The following is a 19,243-nucleotide window of genomic DNA, read 5'->3' as shown; positions in this document are numbered from 1 at the left end:
CTATCCCTGCGATGCACGGTTTTGTTCACTGCATGGCATCCCGTAAAAGAGAATAACCACTGACCTGCATACAACAGACCATAGCAAATAGTAGAAAATGAGGGTTGAAGGGACCTCAGGAGGTCACATCTAGTCCAACCCCTGCTCCAAGCAGGACCAGCCCCAGCTACATCATCCCAGCCAAGGCTTTGTCTACCCGGGTCTTCAAAACCTCCGAGGACGGAGACTGCACCACCGCTCTGGGTAACTTGCTCCAGTGTTTTACTACCCTCCTAATCCTCTTTTTAGAAAGTGATGGCCCCCTGCAATGCTACCAAACACCTGCATTTAGCTGCCACAACTGCTGTTGATAGAGGCATCCTCTCAGATCATGCCCATGATAACATGCAATGGTTATGCAAGTATAGGTTCCTGTATGTATGTATAAATTGGTTGATAAGCAAATAAATGATCATATCAGCAAAGTTTGCAAATGTTGGGTCTAGGCGTTCACGTGAGATTTCTAGTTGGTGGAAACAGTCTAAAATGATTTTGGAAACAGCTAGAGAAACAGGCTATTAATAGAGCAGAGAGCATACTTGGCTTTTGCAAAGCTGGGTTTTTATGGGTATTGTAGAAAGAAAGAAAGCTGGCTACATTAAGTCTACACTATGCTGTAGGGCCACAGGAAAGTATTTTTTTAAAGAGGTTTATAAGGATAAAACATGAAAACATCAGCCACAAAGAGGAATAGAGCATAGATAGATAGATGGGCATTGGAAGCAGAAAGGGCAGCGGTGACAGGAGGGTGATTTCTCAAACCACTAAATGACTTTAGGGTGGTTTTCTTCACCTCTGGGAAAGTCCAATAGGAGATGAGCAAGGGAAAATCCTTGCCACCTTGGAGGAGTGAAAAGAAAGATTAGCAGAACAGATCAGTGGCATCTTCAATAAATCTCCCTAGGGGTCAGCTTTAACTTTGATAAGGTGGAGATGATGGCACAGCATGGGTGTTTCCTGCAAATTCATTACTGGATGAACTTAAAGCAGTGATTGAAAGATGGCAGAGCAACAACTGGATATGCATCTAGCTGGGGTCATCTAGACCCAGCGCTCTTTCCTGCTTATGCAGGGGGTCGGACTCGACGATCTGTTGAGGTCCCTTCCGACCCTAACATCTATGAATCTATGAAAAACTGACCCGGTGAAGATCCCGTCAGCGCAGAAATGCTCGAGGCAAATTGAGAGGGCAATGAAATGGGAGTATAGTGTGATTCCCCCCCCAGAAAGTGATCCCAAAAACTGACGCAAGGCTGGTTTCTTTCCGTCCCAGGGAAAACCTTCCATGACTCATCTTACACAGATTTAGAAATTGCAGGGACGACAAGCCTATGACCACCAGTTCATTTTTGCTTAAATCAACCTTTTGCAGACCTGATTTTCATCCTGTCTCATCACAGAAAAAAGCACTGTATGGCACTGGCCTGCTGATCTGCATGTTGTGGATTTCCAAAGTTCCCTGGCTAGAAAATCAATGCAGCCGATAATAGGAGTTAAAGGAGCCCTCGGCCGTAGCATCCAAATAATTAGAATTTGGGGTCAAAATGCATAACCTTCAGTAAAGCTAACCCAGGAGCCAGCAGTCTTGTTTAATGCGACCATCCACGCCAGGCAAGGCTGCGGCTTGTCCCCAACTTATTTGAAGGTGTATGGATTTTGCTAGGCCACAGATTGGCAGAATGGAAATGGGAGATGGTGGGTTTGGAGACGGAGTTGAAGACGCTCAGTGGAAAACATGGTCTTTCTCAATCTGCCAAACGATGCTGACTCATTCACTCTTCAAAGACAACAGTTTTGATGCCTCATTTGTCTCCCAATAAACTTATTTATTTCCTTCAAAGCTACTAATAAAAGTCACTTGTCTGGATCGTATCATTCCTAACACCGATGCTTGAGTATTTGTAGTGAGCTGCGAAAAAAGCAAGAACGGTCAAAAAACCGAATACGGTATGGACAGCCGGTGGGATTAGCCACGACACCAAAACGGGAGTCTCAAAGCTACGTCTTAAGCTCCCTCCTAGATTTATCAAAACCCTAGGAAAAAACAAGTCCTCAGAATGCAATCTGAACAGCTTTCAAAGTGCAGATGTCTAGGTGCAGATATTTAAGGTAATGTGGCCTGATAGAATAAGCAATTAAGAGCTCCAACTATCTACAATACTACAAGCATTACTGGAAAAGAGAGAGATGGATTTGGGACATGGAGAATTTGGAAAATAGGCTACCTAAACCAGCCTTTCTTAGCAACCCCACAGCAAAGGATAGATGCTGAAAGCATTCGGGGCATGCTTCCCGGTGTGGTGCTGGCTGAAGTGGCATCATTACAACTGAATATAAAAGGGCTTGGAAAAATGAGTCCAGGAAAGGGACAATTGGTGCCATTTGGCTTTTGAGAGGTGTGGAGAGTTGATGATGGTGATGCAGTTGAGGCAGGGATCTCAAATCGTCCCTGCTAAGTTGGTATTGTTTTAAGAGCTGGGGTGATACCGGGACCATCAGTGAACGAAAGGAAATCCTTGCAGAAATAATATAAGGGGCAGAGTGACTCGCTCAGTGTAAAGTATTTCTCCCTGGAGGCAATCCCATCCCCAGGTTCGGCTTGAAGACTAAACTACTTCCCCAACACCATTCACAAAGTACAGGAAGGGCAGGGATTGAACCCAGGTCTAGCCTGACACACTAGCAACTGGGCCATTGCTCTTCCCACATAGCAAGGCTCTTCATGGGACCCAAACCTCCCACATCTCTTTAGGAGCTTAACTCCATCCCATCGGCAGGAATTGAATGCAGCTATCTAGGTGCTTTTGAACCCAGGTAGCCACCTGTCAGTGTTTATAAATGTCTAAATGCCTTTGAAAATCCAGCCCTAAGGAACCATTTCCCAAGGCCTTTGCTTCCTTCTCGATAATGCAAACTTTAGGTCTCAGCCCTGCAGACATTTGCTCACATCTGCAGGGATCCTGGTTTTCTCTGATAAAAAAAAATCCCCAATTTTCAGATTAAAAAAGTAACCCCAAATCCAAATTTTTCTGCAATTAAAATGAAACACCACTAATATATAGATATCACTATATATATCTATATATAATATAGATATAGATAATAGATATATATATATTGCTATATAGATATAGCTATATATATAGATATATAGCTATATCTATACAGCAATATATATATATGTATTATCTATATACATCAGTGAGTTAAGTTGTTCCCACCTAGGGACCAACCATGCGAACACACGCACACAAGCTACTCTAGTTCTCTCACATGTGATGGGACTATACCCACGGTTAAGCTTACTAAAGTGCAGGGATCCTGGTTTTCACTGATAAAAAAAAAAAAATCCCCAATTTTCGGATTAAATCCACATTTAATGCTATATCTATATCTATAGATATAGCTATAGATATAGATATAGATAGATAGATATAGCTATATATCTATAGCTATATTTATATCTATCTATCAATTTTCAGATTAAATCCAAATTTAATGCTATATAGATATAGATATAGATAGATAGATAGATATAGCTATCTATCTATATCTATATATCTATATCTGTATAGCATTAAATGTGGATTTAATCCAAAAATTGGGGATTTTTTTTTTATCAGCAAAAACCAGGATCCCTGCACTTTAGTAAGCTTAACCGTGGGTATAGTCCCATCACATGTGAGTTGACTAGAGTAGCTCATGTGTGTGCGCTCTCATAGTTGGTCCCTAGGTGGGAACAACTTAACTCACCGACGTAGCTCCAAGGAACCAGCAGGATGACTTGCATGTGCACGCTTACTTGCATGCACAAACAGCTGGAAGATCAGCCCTTAGCAGCAAAGAAAGTTGCCTGTGGAAGCGATTTGCATGTTGTAATAAAGAAACTTATGATGTACTTCAGTAGGGTTGGGGGCTGAACACATGCCTATTATCAGGGCTCTGCTTTATGCTAAGACAGCCTGGCATTGTGCACTGTATAATGAATTGCAGCAAATACAGCTGCTTATTGTTGCTAGTTATTTTTGGGTTCATTCTCCTAATGATGTATGTAAATATCTGCCATTAGCGTTAATGGCAATTGCGCATTTGGACCAATGAAACAATAGAGCTTTCTGTCCCCGCAATGGGGCAGTACAATAGAAAATGTCACGACAATTATTTTAAAAATTTGCCTTTGTGACACCAGGCGCTTTGTTAGCATTGGATACAGTTTGCAGACGTCTCCCCAAATGGTACTTTGACGTGGTTCTTCACCTCCTTGCAAGTGGCACAGCTTTAATTGGTCTTTGGAAGGTCCTCTTACACTTGTTAGCACCACAATTTATGCAAAAAAGGCTAAGCATTAATTAACCTTAAGCATAAGTGCTCCATTGAAACCAATGGGACAACATGCATGTTCAGTGGAAAGGAGGGACTGAAGTGTTTTGCCTGAAGCTAAGCGCGTGCTTATGTTCTTGGCTGGACTTCTTGGCACTTTGAGCCCTGCCTTAGGCTGAGATATGGCAAACAGTCAAGTTCAGTAACCAGTCTCTAAAGAAGTGCTTGAAAATCGGTCAAGATTAGACAAGGATGACAGCGAACCTCAACCTAGACCAGCTGTTCCCAATCCTGGGGTCACAATCTTATTTGGGGTCACAACAATAAAAAATGGGGTTGCAAAGACGCTTGACAGCATCGACCTATTATGATGAATATGCTTCCTATATAAAAAGGAATAAATATGTTATAACTATAAACAGGAGTAAATATAAGCAGGGTTGTTTAATGGCAGGGCACCACAGTAAATATAATCCACAGGTCAAGCAATTGAAATAAACATCAAATAAATGCACTTAATAGCTTATTAAGACTTTGTTTTCATCGTTTTTTAAATCTAAACAAGAAGTTGAAATGATTTTAAATATTGTATATGAAAAATATGAAGACCATAATGATTGTAATGCCATCTTCATGACTTGTGGAGCTTGTCTGCATCATTTTGGGGTCGCAAAAAATTTCCAGTGTTTAAATGGGGTCATGCTGAGAAAAAGGTTGGGAAGCCCTGACCTAGGGTTTTCTATTAACACTTTGGACCTAATTCAACATTTCTCACTGGCATAAAAGCAAGGAATCACCGTGGACCATCACACCCTGTCTTGACAGTATACTCACACGGACAGTCACATATGTTCCTACGTGTCTTGCGTAGACCTCCCTGCAGTACGCAGGGCTACACATGCACTTCGTCCAACTCTCGCTGCTCTAACGCAGCACAGGTGAATTGTCTTATGAGAATTTACCCCAGCTGAATGTTTGGCCCGGTATCTTGATAGTTGAGGAACTGTCTTGTCAAAGCAAGCACCTAAGCTATTGGCACGAGAGGTGAGCAGAGGAAGAAACACATCCTTGTGAGCACAGTCCTGTCTGCACATGCAAATGGGGTGGATATCGCGACACATTTTTAACTATTTTCATAAACATTTTATTTCCGGGGGGCTTTTGAGTTGCCCCCTTTTTGCCTACTGTGAGCTTGGGATAACGCTTCCAACATTTCCAAAGCAATTACAAAACCGGCGCTCCAGTGAAAGTCAGTCCTCAGATTCCCAAGGGAATTATAGGTGCCAAAATATATCCAGTGGGATTTTCAAAAAATGATTAGCCATATTAAGTGTCCACTTCCCCATGAGTCCATTAGGATTTTGGCACCTAATCTGCTTTGGCATTTTCCAAAATCCCAACTAAGTAATTCCCTGCAACTTTAGGCAGCTTAAGTCACTTTACTTAGGCTGCTTTTGAAAATGTTACTGAGAATCATCCACCTAAATAGTTGTAACAACACCCCAAGCCTTCAAATGACAGCATTTGGAGAATAGCGGGGACAGTCTCAAAGTAACATGATAAAACACATAGTAGAGATAATATTTTTACAACTTAAATGAATTTTGGATGCATAAAACATTGCCTACATTTTTGCCCCCAAACACCCAAAATCCATATTGCAAGGCAACAGAGTGAAATGATGTATAAGCAGCCATAAATGTTAACCCTTCAAGCTCTCCACCGTGGATGACTCCTGACAGATGTGATGAAAACACTTGCAATAGCTAGTGAAATTTAACAGTCTACCAAGAATATCCAACAGGAGAAGCAGCAGACTTTTGGACTTGGTAAAAACTTTAACTACACTGGCAAACACATACTTGTTTTTAATTTTTGTTATATTTAGAAAATGAAGTAGGGAAGCAAGACTTTGTTTGAGACTTTATCTGGGCAATAGAAAACATAACAGCACCTGGTAAAAGCCTGAGAGTGGGATTTTTTAACTGTTAATATTATAAGTATGATGCCACGTCCCCGTAGCCCACAGCTTAGTGTTGTAGACAATCACTGAACAGCTAAAGATGTTGCCTTCGGTTTCCAAATGAAGCAGGTGTGTATAACAGAGCCACTTTTCTTTTTCTCCCTAACTGTGAACATGGCAGCAGTCCACAATCTGGCCATACACAGGATGCTAGTTAATACCTAGGTTTTATGTCCGGTAAGCTGATGTATTCTTGTTATTATCCTTGTGCATAGCTGCTGTTACCAGGCTGCAAAAGCCAGGTTTGACATTTAGCTCGGAGCTGGTATGACAGATGCTGCTGTAGCAAGGACGGGAGGGTTCCCCTTCCTTACATGCCTCTTAACTCAGAAGCAGAGTAAAACAAGAGAGAAAAATGGCTGACTTACCCCATGGCGATGCTCGAAGTAAGCCAGCTTGGACTTGGTTAAGACGAAGAAGCGCACTTTGTAGTTGGAGGGAGATGTTCTCCTTTTCTGCTGGGACTTCTTGATCAGCTGCTCCTCCAGGAGGATGCAATTATTCATGGTTTGGTAGGGAACGGTCCTGGCCCAGGACAGAGAGCTTCTGCCGCAGCTCGGCACACCACGCGCGCCCCAAGAGAGACACGAGAAAGGAGACAGTTAATTTCTCACCAAAAGGTGTTCAAAAGGCAGCGTAGGTGCTCTGAGCTTTGTCTTTCCGTCTGTCATCTAGGCAACGCTATCAGGCTTCCTTTCTGTCAAAACCATAACCACATCCTCTCCAGTCATGAAACGAACAGCACATGCTGAGAAATGATCCAAGGGTAATGTTGTGGAAAAAAGTCACCTTTGGAGGGCACTCAATCAGGGTGACTTCAAGGATCAGGGATCAACGGGGCCGGACGGAAGGACACCTGGGCAGTACCCAGTCCAAAGAGCTCAGGCTGAATTTGGACCGTAGGGAACGGCATCTTCCTTGTCCTCTTAGAAGTAGGTTGTGAATCCAAGCCCCTCTCACAGACACCTGGCGTTGTCGTACCCACCGCGTGTTTATCAGTTCAGGACTTTACTTAATGCCTTACATTAAAACTTCTTTTCAAAGAAATTGTCTCTATAACCATCGAGTCTCTGCCATGGGAGTAGAAGCAAGTTGCAGATTAAACAATAGGAACATACAGCAGTGATGTAGAAACAGACATTTCCATTTTTTTAATATCGTCCATTAATCTCTTGCCTGTCACTGAATTTTCCAGATGTGCTTGGAGGAAGACAATTAATCCCTGCTGTGTGTCCCAGGAAAATCGCGATGCAACATGTTCTCGGTACATACAGCACGGGGCGATATAATCGGTAGCAGTGGGGTCTATATACTGTACCAGAAGTTAATGGTTTCCTTAGCTTTCCAGTGCAGCAGACCAGAAAGTCTGCAACAGCTGCAGGAGAATTAAAAACCAGAGAATGCTTTAGATGAATTCATTCGTCGTTTTATCTGATATCAATTGGGATTAATTGTGCTTCACTTCTATGTGTCAACGCATCGTAGCCTTGGTATTGATGCAGTATAACTACATAGTAGAAGCTGCTGGGTAATGGAAAAGGGGACAATGAGAAGGAAACAACTGGGGTTTGAGCAAAGACAAGCAGGTAAATGGGCTGTGTCACCAAACAACGTTAGCTGGGTCTTTCTGGGTATGTCTACACATGTACTTTAATGCGCATTAGCCTATTTTAATGCACATTGTCATAAAAACCGTGCGCTTTCACTAATACAGATTAAAATAGGTTAATGTGCCTTTTTCTAGTACTTCAGAATGGAGGCACTACATTTAATGCGCACTAATGAACATGTAGACATACCCTCTGACAACTATTCCACTGTAGCATTATTGCAAGCAGTTGCCTTTTCAAATAGCACCCCTGGATTTCAGGGTTTGTAGCATACTAAAATGAATGGAGACAGTTTGCACCTCTCTTTAATTCACTCTTTTCTGAGGATGTCTGCCAACTCCAAAGAAAGCGCTGTATTGGCCTGAAATTAGCACAGGTAGAGAAAGGTGTCTTCTCAAGCAGAAGTTGGACACTCTTAAAAATAAAGACTTTTTTTTTTAGATGTTAGAGCCTAGTTCTGTTGCTGGGGCTATTCTGTGACACATTCGATGAATTCACACAAAACTTTTGGAGCTTGGGAGCAATATTTTTCAACATGGGTTTGCTATGCAAAGATCCCTGCAGAATATACCTGCTGTGCTGCTGCATGTTGCATTGAGTTTGGGTACAGCCTTCCAGGAGCGTCTTAATCAATCATCATGGGGGTCTTCTGCTCAAGTCCTGTAGAGATTCTGCCTTCCCCCTAAGAGTTGAGACCTGCCATATAAAATCAGGAGGGGAATTTTGCAAAAAATACCATGAAAAATGGAAGAATAGGAGACTGTTAAAGAAGAGTTGTACAAATTAGGCCTGAGTTACCCATGTGTCTCTCTTGCAGAAGTGATACAGTGCTTCTACACATAGGCAGAAGCTTTGTGTGCTAGACCAGAAGGGCTGCCGGCCGTCTCTGTACCTCCTTGATGAAATGATAATTAGCTCCAGGGAAACCTTACGGTTCTGCAGGGGAGCTGATTGCCGTTGCTCTCAATGCACTTTCTCCTGATTTCACCACTGTGGATGATTTGGGGATCAGGCCTCAGAGGTTCACACAACATAACCTACTTAGTCACGATTCCTTATTTACGATCACATTGTATATGTCTCTCATTATTTTATGGTTACGCCGTGTGCTCTGGGCATTGCAGAAAGGCAAATCTGAACAAGCTGCGCCCAGGTGAACTCCACAACCTAGTGCCAGACTACCTACGAGAGCGGCCAGTGGTTTTCAGCCTTTTTGCATTTAAAGACCCCTAAAAAATTTTGAACGGAGGTGTGGAATGCCCTATGAATTGTGATTTTTTTGAGTGATCGTGGTCATCTTTTGCAGCCTTTTTAGACATAGCCTGCAGACCACAGGGACCACAGGGTGAAAACCACTGGTCTAAGCCATGTGTAGTGGGTTCATTTGGCAGGCAGGAAATGGAGGTGTGCAATGGTCAGTGAACCCTAAAAACCTGGGACAGAAATAAGAAGCTAACAAACAGGCAGCTGAGGGTGGTAAGACTGGGCTGGTCGAGCAGGGAGGATGTGGGCAGTAAAGAGATGCTTGACAGGGGGGTGTAGCAGGAGCGATGACAAGAAGCGTGATTATCTCAGCGTGATAAGCGCTGGAGAGCCCATGGAGGGATGTGCAGAGAGCACGACTTGATCAAGCGCAGAAGCTGGGGGGCCAGCAGCTGCAATTAAGCAGGAAATGATCCACGTGCTCGTTAGCAGCCAGAAAGAAAGACAGTGCAATAGTCACAGCCAGCTAGAAGCAAGGACCAAACATGTGGTTGGACTCCATGGATGGAGGAAGAAGGCAGGACTTGGGAGATGAAGAGGAGAAAGAACGAAATGATATGGTTTCAGCTGGGATGTGGAAAAACAGAAGTACAAAATGACTCGTGATGGTGGCTCTAAGGGACAGGGCGTACGATAGACAGATCGAGACTAGGAGAGAAGGCGCAAACTCACAAGGACTTGGGAAGAAAGATTAGTAGTTCGGTTTTATCTCTAAAATATCAGACAGCCAGGGCCAAATGTGGGATCGAATGAAGGCAGGAGACAAGGCAGTGGAGACTGTTAAATTTGTGAGACTCGAGGTGACTGCAGGGAGACCTGACTTTGGAAACTCAGTCTAATTATTTAGGTTGCTACATACGGGCCCTCCGCTTTGGTACCTGTTTTGGCCATATCAATCTACTTAAAACTTTCTTACTTGTAGGGTGCCAGCCACTTTCATTAGCGGGGTGGTAGACATCTAAGGTACTGCTGTTCATACGTTTCCCCCCTGCCTGTCACTTAGTCTGGGCAGCGAAACGGGATGGGTTGGCTTCAGAGTCTCTTTCCACGCTCCTGTTGCCTGAGCTTCCTAAACGATGGGGAAGTACATCTATCAAATACATATCCTTGCAATGTTACTTTTTAATGAACAAGACCCAAAATGTGGCCATAAATGACATTCCCAGACCATCATGACTACAACATCACCCCAATTCCATAGCAATACAGGTAACATTTCTATAACTGTCTAAAAGAGCACACACCAACTGCTGAAACTTCCTGAGCCTGACGAAGGGTTTTTGAACCCGAAAGCTTGCTTAATAACTATTCTCCAACCATTTGGGTTGGTCTAATAAAAGATATCAAATTCACCCAAGGAACCTTGTCTGCCTACGAGCCAAAGTATTATTTTTACAACAACTAAATACAGTAAGAGCTTGAGTCTTATTGAAAGTCATGACATGGGCACATGACAATTACTATGGAGGAACTTAACCCCAGATTTTTCTCCGTGGTAGACTTCCAAGCAGCTCTCCTAACTAGCTGGGCTCTATGCAGAGGCTACCCCAAGGATGAAGATTATTAGGGGAGTAATATACCACGTGTCTGCACCCAGAGTGGGAGTTACACCTTGTAAGGGTCAGATTTACAGTGCTATTTAGGCACTTAAATAAATTGAGCCTGGTGGGATTTACATAAGCAAGGTAGACACCTCTCTGGGAGTCAGGCACCTAATTCTTTTAGGCATCCCATCAGACAACAGACCGATCGCTGCAGGTGGCTGTATGCCTTTCCAAATCTGGTCTGAAGTGGTTGTCGCTTTTCAAAAGAGGACTCAGATTTGTCCTACACGTCGGGAAATGTCCCCCCAAGTCCCTTTAGTACTGCATACTTCTGCACTGACTTGAATGCAAATGAAGTGTTTAAAAGCTGCTGGGTGCTGAACACAGATCTCATACCAGTTTATCTTAGTACCTATGGCCCCGACTCCATTACTTGTGCTTCCTTTTTCTCTCACCTTCCTCCATCCCTCGCTGCTTCTTGCACCCTACCCCCTTTCAATGTTGAAAAAAAAACCCTTTGTTTTATGGATTGGAGTTTTCTTAGGGGATTTACCCAGAGATTATGCAGTTTACACATGTATCACTGTAGACTGTGGAAATCTCCCCACCCGCACATCCTGCTCTGATACCAGTGCTGGTATCCTGAAGGCGGCAGAGAAATTTATAAAGTTATATATAGCAGGTTTTGTTTTCTTTAAAAAAAAGAAAAAGACAGCCAATGCATTGGCTCTCTCGGTTGGATACCTGGCAGTTTTCAACCTGGGGGCTAGATATCCTGTGTCTGCTTCGGGTGACCTTTCTTTAAGGAGCAGTCCTGTGGTCAGACGCAACTCTCCAAGTCAGGAGCTTGCTATCAGATGCCCACTTCTCTCTGGGTATATCGTTCATGGTCAGTGGAGTAATTTTGTGATGCATTGCCTGACATGAATGAAAGCCCCTCAGCTGACAGCTCTACAGAAAGGTATTTGGAGGCAGCTTTGCCCTTCCCCTGCCTCGTGGATCTGGCCATAATCACTGCAGGGCTTTATCATCAGCCAGGTGTGCTCATGTCATTTTAAGTTTTAAAGGGGGCTGTGAGAGTCTCTCTGTGTCTCTCGCTGAGCTGGCTGCCTTCTCCTGGGATCCCTTCTTCAGTGCATGAGAAAAAGGTGGAGGGAAGGAGGCAGAAGGGCTGTCACAATAGGAAGGAAGGAAGGAGTCTGGCCCAGATGAACCCCTGGCATCTCATGCTCTCTGTCCATCTCCTTTGGGCACACTCATGCTCCTCTCATCACCAGGGAAAGCTGCTCCCCTAGATCCAAAGGCAGGACTTGTGCCCTGAATATTTCTGGGATCTTGGCAAAGTTGGATGCAGAGATCAAAGCCTGGAAAGTACAGTACATTACCTGTGAGCTATGAGCCCGGAGCAGATCACCCCAGGGCTCCCTGCCCTTGGCAGTGGTACAGGGGACATAATTTTCACATGGAGGAACTGCACAGGAACAGCATGCATTGCAGTGAGAACAAACCGGCCTTCCCCCAGCAGCTTGCAAGAGCACCCCTTCCATTTCTGGCTATTTTTTCTCTTCCACAAAAATACCACAAGGAAAAACTAGTGGTCTGAGAGCCCTGTCCAAAGAGGGTTGTAGTCTCAGTGCCCAGGTCCCAGCAGCACCGTACCGCATCGACCCCGATGGAAGATAAGCAAGGCCACTGGGTACAGCGGTGAAACGACCTCGACGCATTGAACTGCTGCAAATCAAAGACGGTAGCAATTAGGCTCTCTGCACTACTTATTTGAATTTGTGTGGGTTGCTGGCCACTTAGCTGTGCATTGAGCAAAGCACAAGTGCATACAGACCTGGATTCCTTTGCATCTCGCCCTTACGAGCAAAGGATAAAGAGGTAAGGCAGATGAAATGAAGAGGGCAGGCTAAGACTTTCAGTACAGGGCAAAAAGTGCCTGTGTTTAGTGTCTTCCCTTGTCAGTTCTGAGTCATTTATCACATATTTGCTACCAGGCGAAGATCCAATATTGACCTGCTTGATAACCAAGTAGGGTCCTTGACTCCAGAAGTCAGCAGACAGGAGTCTGGCCCAAAGCAACCCCCTGAATGACCACCTGGGAATCCAAACAGCCTCTGTCCCCTACCAAAGGGTGCAGACACCTTCTCCGCAGCAAGGAAATGTTTAATGTGTGCGAACCAGAAGCACCTGGAAATGAGAAACATGCACTGCACCACAAATTCACTCTAAGCAGCAAGGTCTAATGCACCCAAGAGAGCATTATTTATTTATTTTGGAGCATTAGACATGCACCAAATGCACCCAAGAGAGTCAGCTTTTGCTGCACACCGGTACTTTTTCTCCCTTTTTTTTCCCTGTTCACTTAAAAAGAGGTGTGTAGCTGCTCTTTATTTCCCAGACGGCAGGAGCCCTCAAAACGTAATGTGTTGTGAAACAGAGGAAGAGACCGTCATGCTCCAGAGGACAGACGTTCCCAAAGAGCTGGAAGAAAATGGGTCTGTGTTTCTCTAGGGCTGGAGGAGGTGCTACTTGCTTCACGGAGCCCATAGCCATTACCTTAACGATCATCTGAATGGTCTGTGTGGCATTAACGGTGAGAGCCTAATTCTGCTCAAGTACAAGACAACAGCAATGATGCAAATTTGCCTGGTAGCAGTGCTAAAGAATCACTGGGTATATTTTACTAAAAGAGAGAAACTGAGGATGTGGGCTTAGGGCTGGGGTGGGCAATTATTTCGCCTGGAGGGCCCCTTAATGAGTTTGGGTGAACCGTCGAGGGCCGCACACAGAAAACCTTTCAGAAGATATCATTTGAACAAATTCTAGATAAACACCAAAGCATATATTAAAAACCAAACATCTCCTATAACATATTTGAAATTTATTTTAAAACATATTTTAGTCCTGATTTATGGTTTTTTGAGCAGTGTGTATAGAAGCAATTGCCTAGCAGCTTGAAATAAAAGTCTTACTCCTGTACATTGCGTGTGGGAGGTGTTGGGGGTGGCTGTGGTGTGCAGCAGAGCTCACCTGGGCAGCGTGGGGCAGGTGCAGTCTGCCCCCCCACCCTATCCAGCCCACGGTTGCCCCCGTGGGTCTCTGCATGGGGCCAAGCCTGCTTCTGCCCTGGGCAACCCCCTCCTGGCTGGGGCCAAGGCTGTGCTGGGTGGGTGCAGGGTGGAGCATGGCGTGGGCTGCCCCAGGCGGGGTTCGGCCCCATGCGGAGTGCCACAGGCCGGCGACAGGCTGGATCCAGCCTGCAGACCATATTTTGCCCACCCCTGGCTTAGGAGGAGCCCATCCCTTTCCTTCTGCATCGATTTAGCATCTTGCATTAAGGGACCCTGGCAGAGAAGGGGTCTGCACACGTAGAAAGATGCTGTGAGCTGAGAAGGGGTAAGGACTTATGTGCCTCAGCTGCTTCACTGCCACGCTCCACGTGCATGCTCTTAACCTGCTGTTACTAAAGGCTAACCCGGGGTAGCTTTTTGCTTTTCAATGAGGGCTAAGTCTCATTGCAGGTACCACGAAGCAGCTGAGCAGTGGTGAGTCCTCACTGGCTGTCATTTGTCCACCCCAAGGCTCGTGGGTGCTACATTAATGCAATGGTTAATAAGACCGAGCTTCCAGCGGGGAATGTACAAACCCAGAGAGGGAGCTTGAATGCATGGGGGAAGTGAGCACTTCTCTTGACTCCCAAGATGACATTTATCCCTGGTACCTCTAGCTAAGGGTTAGCTTCTTCTCTGGAAACCCTGCAGAAAGGTCCTTCAGCCATTCGGGGTGCGTCGGCTGGTTCTTTCTTGCTCGTTCTCAGAATCGCCCATCTGGCTACCAGGAACGGGAGGGAAACCAATGTAATTCTTGAACTGGTATCTCTATCGCCTCGATCTTGGTGACTACGCTCCCCAGTGAGGAAAGTGACTCAAGAAGACCACAAAGAAGATCGGAGGCTGCATCTGCGTGGCCTCCTGAGTGAGATCAGGCAAGTCGCCAAGACACAAACCACAGATCTGTGGGTCTAGGCACGAGTGTCTCAGTGTGAGCGGCAGGGCTACAACCAAAGACCCGGCAACACTCAGCATCCACTCTCTTCTTGGTCAGCGTTGACTTTGATGGCTTGGCCATACACAGAGAATGGACGATGGCCATTTCCCCGAGGATTTCTTGCATGGAGAACCCTTTACAGGAAGGAGACCACACAGGCGTTCCTAATTTCCATTTCAAAGAGGCTCACAAGAGTGATATGAAGGCAATGAATGGTGAGCCAAATGACTGAGAGAAGACTGCTGAGGATGGAAGCACTTGGAGACAGCTTATTAAGTGTGCAATGAAAGCTTTTGAAGAAAGAAGAGCCCAACATGCAGAAGAAGAAACCTCAGGGAGGACCCACAGCATATTCAGGACCATTAGATACCAGCTTGACATGTGAGAAGCGCTGAAAGGACCGTGTCATTCAAGAATCGGGCTCTACGGCTACACTTGCAGATGTTTAACAAGCTCACTCAGTGCAAATCTGTTGTCTAGTGAGACAAACAGACACCCAGATAGGAGTCTTGTTCATAAACGTGTCCTAAAAGGCAACATGCTAGACTTCCCAACCAAGAGTTCTAGTTTTTTGTAAGACTCCCCAATAGGCAGGCAAGGTTCTTGAAGTGGTTGTGATATCTTTAATTAGACCAACTGAGTGATTATTAGACTCCCCAATATGCTTTGTGCAGTCAAAGCATGTGACAGCTCTGCCAAGAGGCTGTAGGAGACTCTCAGTACAAGGCTGTGTAAAATCAAACCCAACTTGCGTTGCAGTAGTGCAAAACCAGAAAGTCCCCCACGCTTGCACGGTGCTGTTGGTATCCCTCGGCAGGTCACTGGAGGAGGTGTATTTATTTCCCTTTTTTTCAACTTAAGATTTAGAAACAGTCTTCCTATCTCTGTGTTCTTAGGTGAGACGATGAGGTTTTTGACCGTGAAGTATTTTGCAACGGGCCGACTTTTCTCTGTGTGAAAGTTATTAGTTATTTGCACTGAAGTTGCACTCAGGGGCCCTCAGAGAGATGGGGAAAACTGTAGCGACTGTCTGGATAGCCAGCACTACATGCGCATAACAAGCAGCAGTCCCTGCCCTGAACAGCTTCAAGAGATGGTGAGAGACAAGAGATGGTGATGGATAAGAGAGGGTGAGAGAAGGGAAGCATTATTAGCTGCATTTTACAAATGAGGCAAAAGACCTCAGGAATCTTTCTGCCGATCCTGATGGCCCTGGCGCTAACCTGGAAAGAGTAATGGTAAAATCCTTTTCCACCTTCACATGCTGACGTGGCACTTAGGTAGCTGCATCTGCCACTTTTGGTGCATGTGCACACTTTGGATTGCACACGCCTCTGCTCTCCCTGCATTTCCCTTCTGCGTGTGCTCAGCAGGCTACACTGCGTGGGCATGTGTGTACTGCTGTGCAAGTACTGAAAACTGAGTGGTGGAAAACCCTGGGGGAAGGCAGATCCTCCCACCTTTTGGCTCAGTGGCCTTATAGTCAGGGCCCTGGCCTAAGGAACGTGATATCCGGGAACTAGACCTCCTGCACTCAATGGGATTGGCATCTTCAGCTCCTGCTTTCTAGCAAAGTGCTCTCACCCCCAGGCCACGGGCAAGGCATGGCCTTGAGCCTTCTCCAACCCCGCTCTTGAAACTGGTCCGCTTGGAGCCAGGAGCAGAAGGTGCCTAGGGCAGGAACAGGGAAACGAACCAGAGGATCAGGATCAATGAGACGGATGCCGTGCTGAATAGTAGCATGCCCTGGATTCTGCGATTACCCAATGAGTATTAAATACAAGGGCGGATAAGCCAACTTCAAGAGGCAGTGGGCAATGCCTTGTCTGTAGTCCAGGACCTTTGTTAAAGGCCTGTGGCAGAGCTGAGCATGGATCCCTTATCTCTTGGCACCAGACTGGTGCGTTATCCCCAGGACTGTGCTTCTTTGCATTGCAACCCCATGTTTCTCCTACATAGAGGTAGCTTGTAATAACCCAAACTCTTTTAATCCGCTTGATTCTTTCCACGCTGGTATTCAACTTGCTTTAGTGGTCTTGATATGTAGGCATGCAGTGGTGACTCTGGGCCACTTATGCTCCACTATTTCTGGTTTTATCGGAATTCACATGTGAAAACTCTCGCTTAAAAATAATGCCCTACATGACGCCTACACCTCAAAGCTGAGTGCAGGGCACAGCGAGCAGCAAGGGGGGGAAATGCTTGAAAAAACACCGTCAAACCACTCTTATCCTGTCACATGCTTTTTTCTGCATCAGGTTGCCCACCATGGCTGCCCATAAAAATTCTTGTGTGCAGAAAAAAGCTTTCTGTACCCGGCTGCCTAAGTCTGAACCTCCTGTCTGGCAACGATACCATCAGTGACGTTATACTGTCACTTGGGCAGTGGTTTTGTATGAGGAAGACTGAATTAACTCACATTGCCGGATGTCAAAAGATCCAGCACGGCCGGCCCTCTCTCCAATATTGCCAGTAGGCAAGAGAAGGTGAAAAATGTCATCGAGATATGGGAACCTCAGACTTTGCTCCTTTGAAACTGGACACAATTAATCACCAGCTGTCTTTGGGACAAAATAACTGTGATTTGGGGCCTGGTGTCTTACCAAAGAAAGGGAACATTTGAGCCCAGATTTGACAAAAGAGCACGTAATTAAACATTCAAGCAGTGCTGCCAGGACAAGCCTTTATTTGGCAATATGTTTCTGGGAAATGAGCTGGACAGGAACCGCAGATGAAGCAGATAACGTGATTGCCATCACTACTGTATATGGTGGCGGCAGCACTTGAAGGGCTGAATGATGACAGAAAACAAGGGCACCGCTTGTAGTGACAACACACACTTCCTTGGAAACTTCTCCGAAGCCGAAAGGCTGCGCCGTCTTCGTTCTCATGGTGCCCGGGCTCTTGCAGCGCCCGTCGGGGCATGATCTGAGCCCCTGCAGTCACAAAGCCAAGCTTTAAAAAGTATCCCCAGGCTCCAAGGAGAAATGGATCGCAGGTCAAGCTGCCGGCACCGTATCATAACCACCGCTGCTCTTGCCTCTGCGTTCGGTCTGGAGGATATCAGCAAACTGGACGGGCAAAAACATTTTTATGTGAAATGAATCCCTATTTTATTTTTCATCTCTTGCAACTGAAATAATTAACATTTACAAACGACATTGCTGCCCGTGCCGACTTTTCCAAATATTTTTTTTAGGAAGGGGCAGTCAATTAAACAGGCTGCAAATGGGCGTCGTTGGGAGAAGCCAGGTTTGTTTGGCCCTATTCTTTTATTCCTCTGGGTAGCGGGTCCAGTCCCTTCTTGCTGGTTTATTCTCAGGGATTTCTTAGGGCGATCTCTTTTATTGGATCCAATAAAAGATATCATTAACTCTTGAACTAAATTCCACTTCCTCCCCCCACCAACATCTGGAGGAGCAAGTGCCCCCCCCGCCAACATCTGGACAACCAACTCCCCCTACACCCACATCTCAATAACCAACTCTTCCCCCCCCCAACATCTGGATGACCAACTCCCCCTGCCCTCGCTAACATCTGGATGACCAACTGCCCCCCACACACCTGGATGACCAATGCCACAACATCTGGAGGAGCAACTGCCCCCCCCCCCCGGCCGTGCCAACATCTGGACAACCAACTCCCCCTACACTCACATCTCAATAATCAACTGTTTCCTCCCCCAACATCTGGATGACCAACTCCCTGCCCTCGCTAACATCTGGATGACCAACTATTCCCCCCCCCCCGCACACATCTGGATGATGAACACCCCTCTGAACATCTGGAGGACCAACTATGAGCCCAATTAAAGAGACAACCCTAGGAAACCAATTGATTCTGGTCAAACCAAAGCCGCTGCTGCCCTCTGCTGCCACGAGAGAGAACATGCCGTGGTGGCAGCCAGCAGGCGCCGGCGCTCAGAGGCCAGGGGTGCATGCTGGAGGCGCCCTCCATGCCCCCGGGGTGCTGGGGGGTCCCTGATGACGCCTGGCAGGCTGGGCTGCACGTCTCTGCACCGCTGCCCTGCCCGGGGGAAGAGCCGTGTCCCGCAGCCTGCCTGCAGCGGTGCTAAGGGACGCGCCCAAGGGCACACGGAGAGTCGGTGGCAGAGGGGTGCTCAGGGACGTGCCCAAGGTCACATGGGAGTCGGTGGCAGGCGGTGTAAAGGGACGTGCCCAAGGTCACATGAGGTGTCAGTGGCAGAGCCAGGGATCGCCCCTCCCCCTCCCCGCCGGGCATCACAAGGTGGGGCTGTACCGCACAACAGCCGGGCAAGGGCACGCCCCCCAGGTCAGGCCACTGCGCGTGCGCCGCACGCCCGGAAACTGTCGCCCGACGCGCTCCGGAAGCGGCGCGAGGGGGTGGGAACAGCGGGTGAGTGACGTGCG

The 19,243-nt window shown here is 46.2% G+C and overlaps 1 protein-coding gene and 1 long non-coding RNA gene across 2 annotated transcripts in view; both read right to left on the bottom strand.

Moving 5' to 3' along the window:
• The window catches only part of ITK (IL2 inducible T cell kinase), a 39,458-nt gene extending 32,460 nt beyond the window's left edge, over positions 1-6,998 (bottom strand). The window contains exon 1 of the mRNA XM_006257807.4: positions 6,751-6,998. Within this exon, the coding sequence (XP_006257869.1) occupies positions 6,751-6,888 (138 nt within the window). The 5' untranslated portion in view covers positions 6,889-6,998. The remainder of the gene's footprint in view (positions 1-6,750) is intronic.
• A 10,523-nt stretch (positions 6,999-17,521) lies between these two features.
• Positions 17,522-19,239, bottom strand: LOC132243360 (uncharacterized). The gene is made up of 2 exons (XR_009454834.1): positions 19,113-19,239; positions 17,522-17,923 (listed from the first exon to the last, which is right to left on the bottom strand). It is a non-coding gene; the product is annotated as an uncharacterized LOC132243360 (long non-coding RNA).
• Positions 19,240-19,243: the final 4 nt, after the last annotated feature.

This window comes from Alligator mississippiensis, chromosome 9 (assembly GCF_030867095.1).
Source record: "Alligator mississippiensis isolate rAllMis1 chromosome 9, rAllMis1, whole genome shotgun sequence".
Lineage (NCBI taxonomy): Eukaryota > Metazoa > Chordata > Crocodylia > Alligatoridae > Alligator > Alligator mississippiensis.
This window is presented reverse-complemented; position numbering and strand designations above follow the sequence as displayed.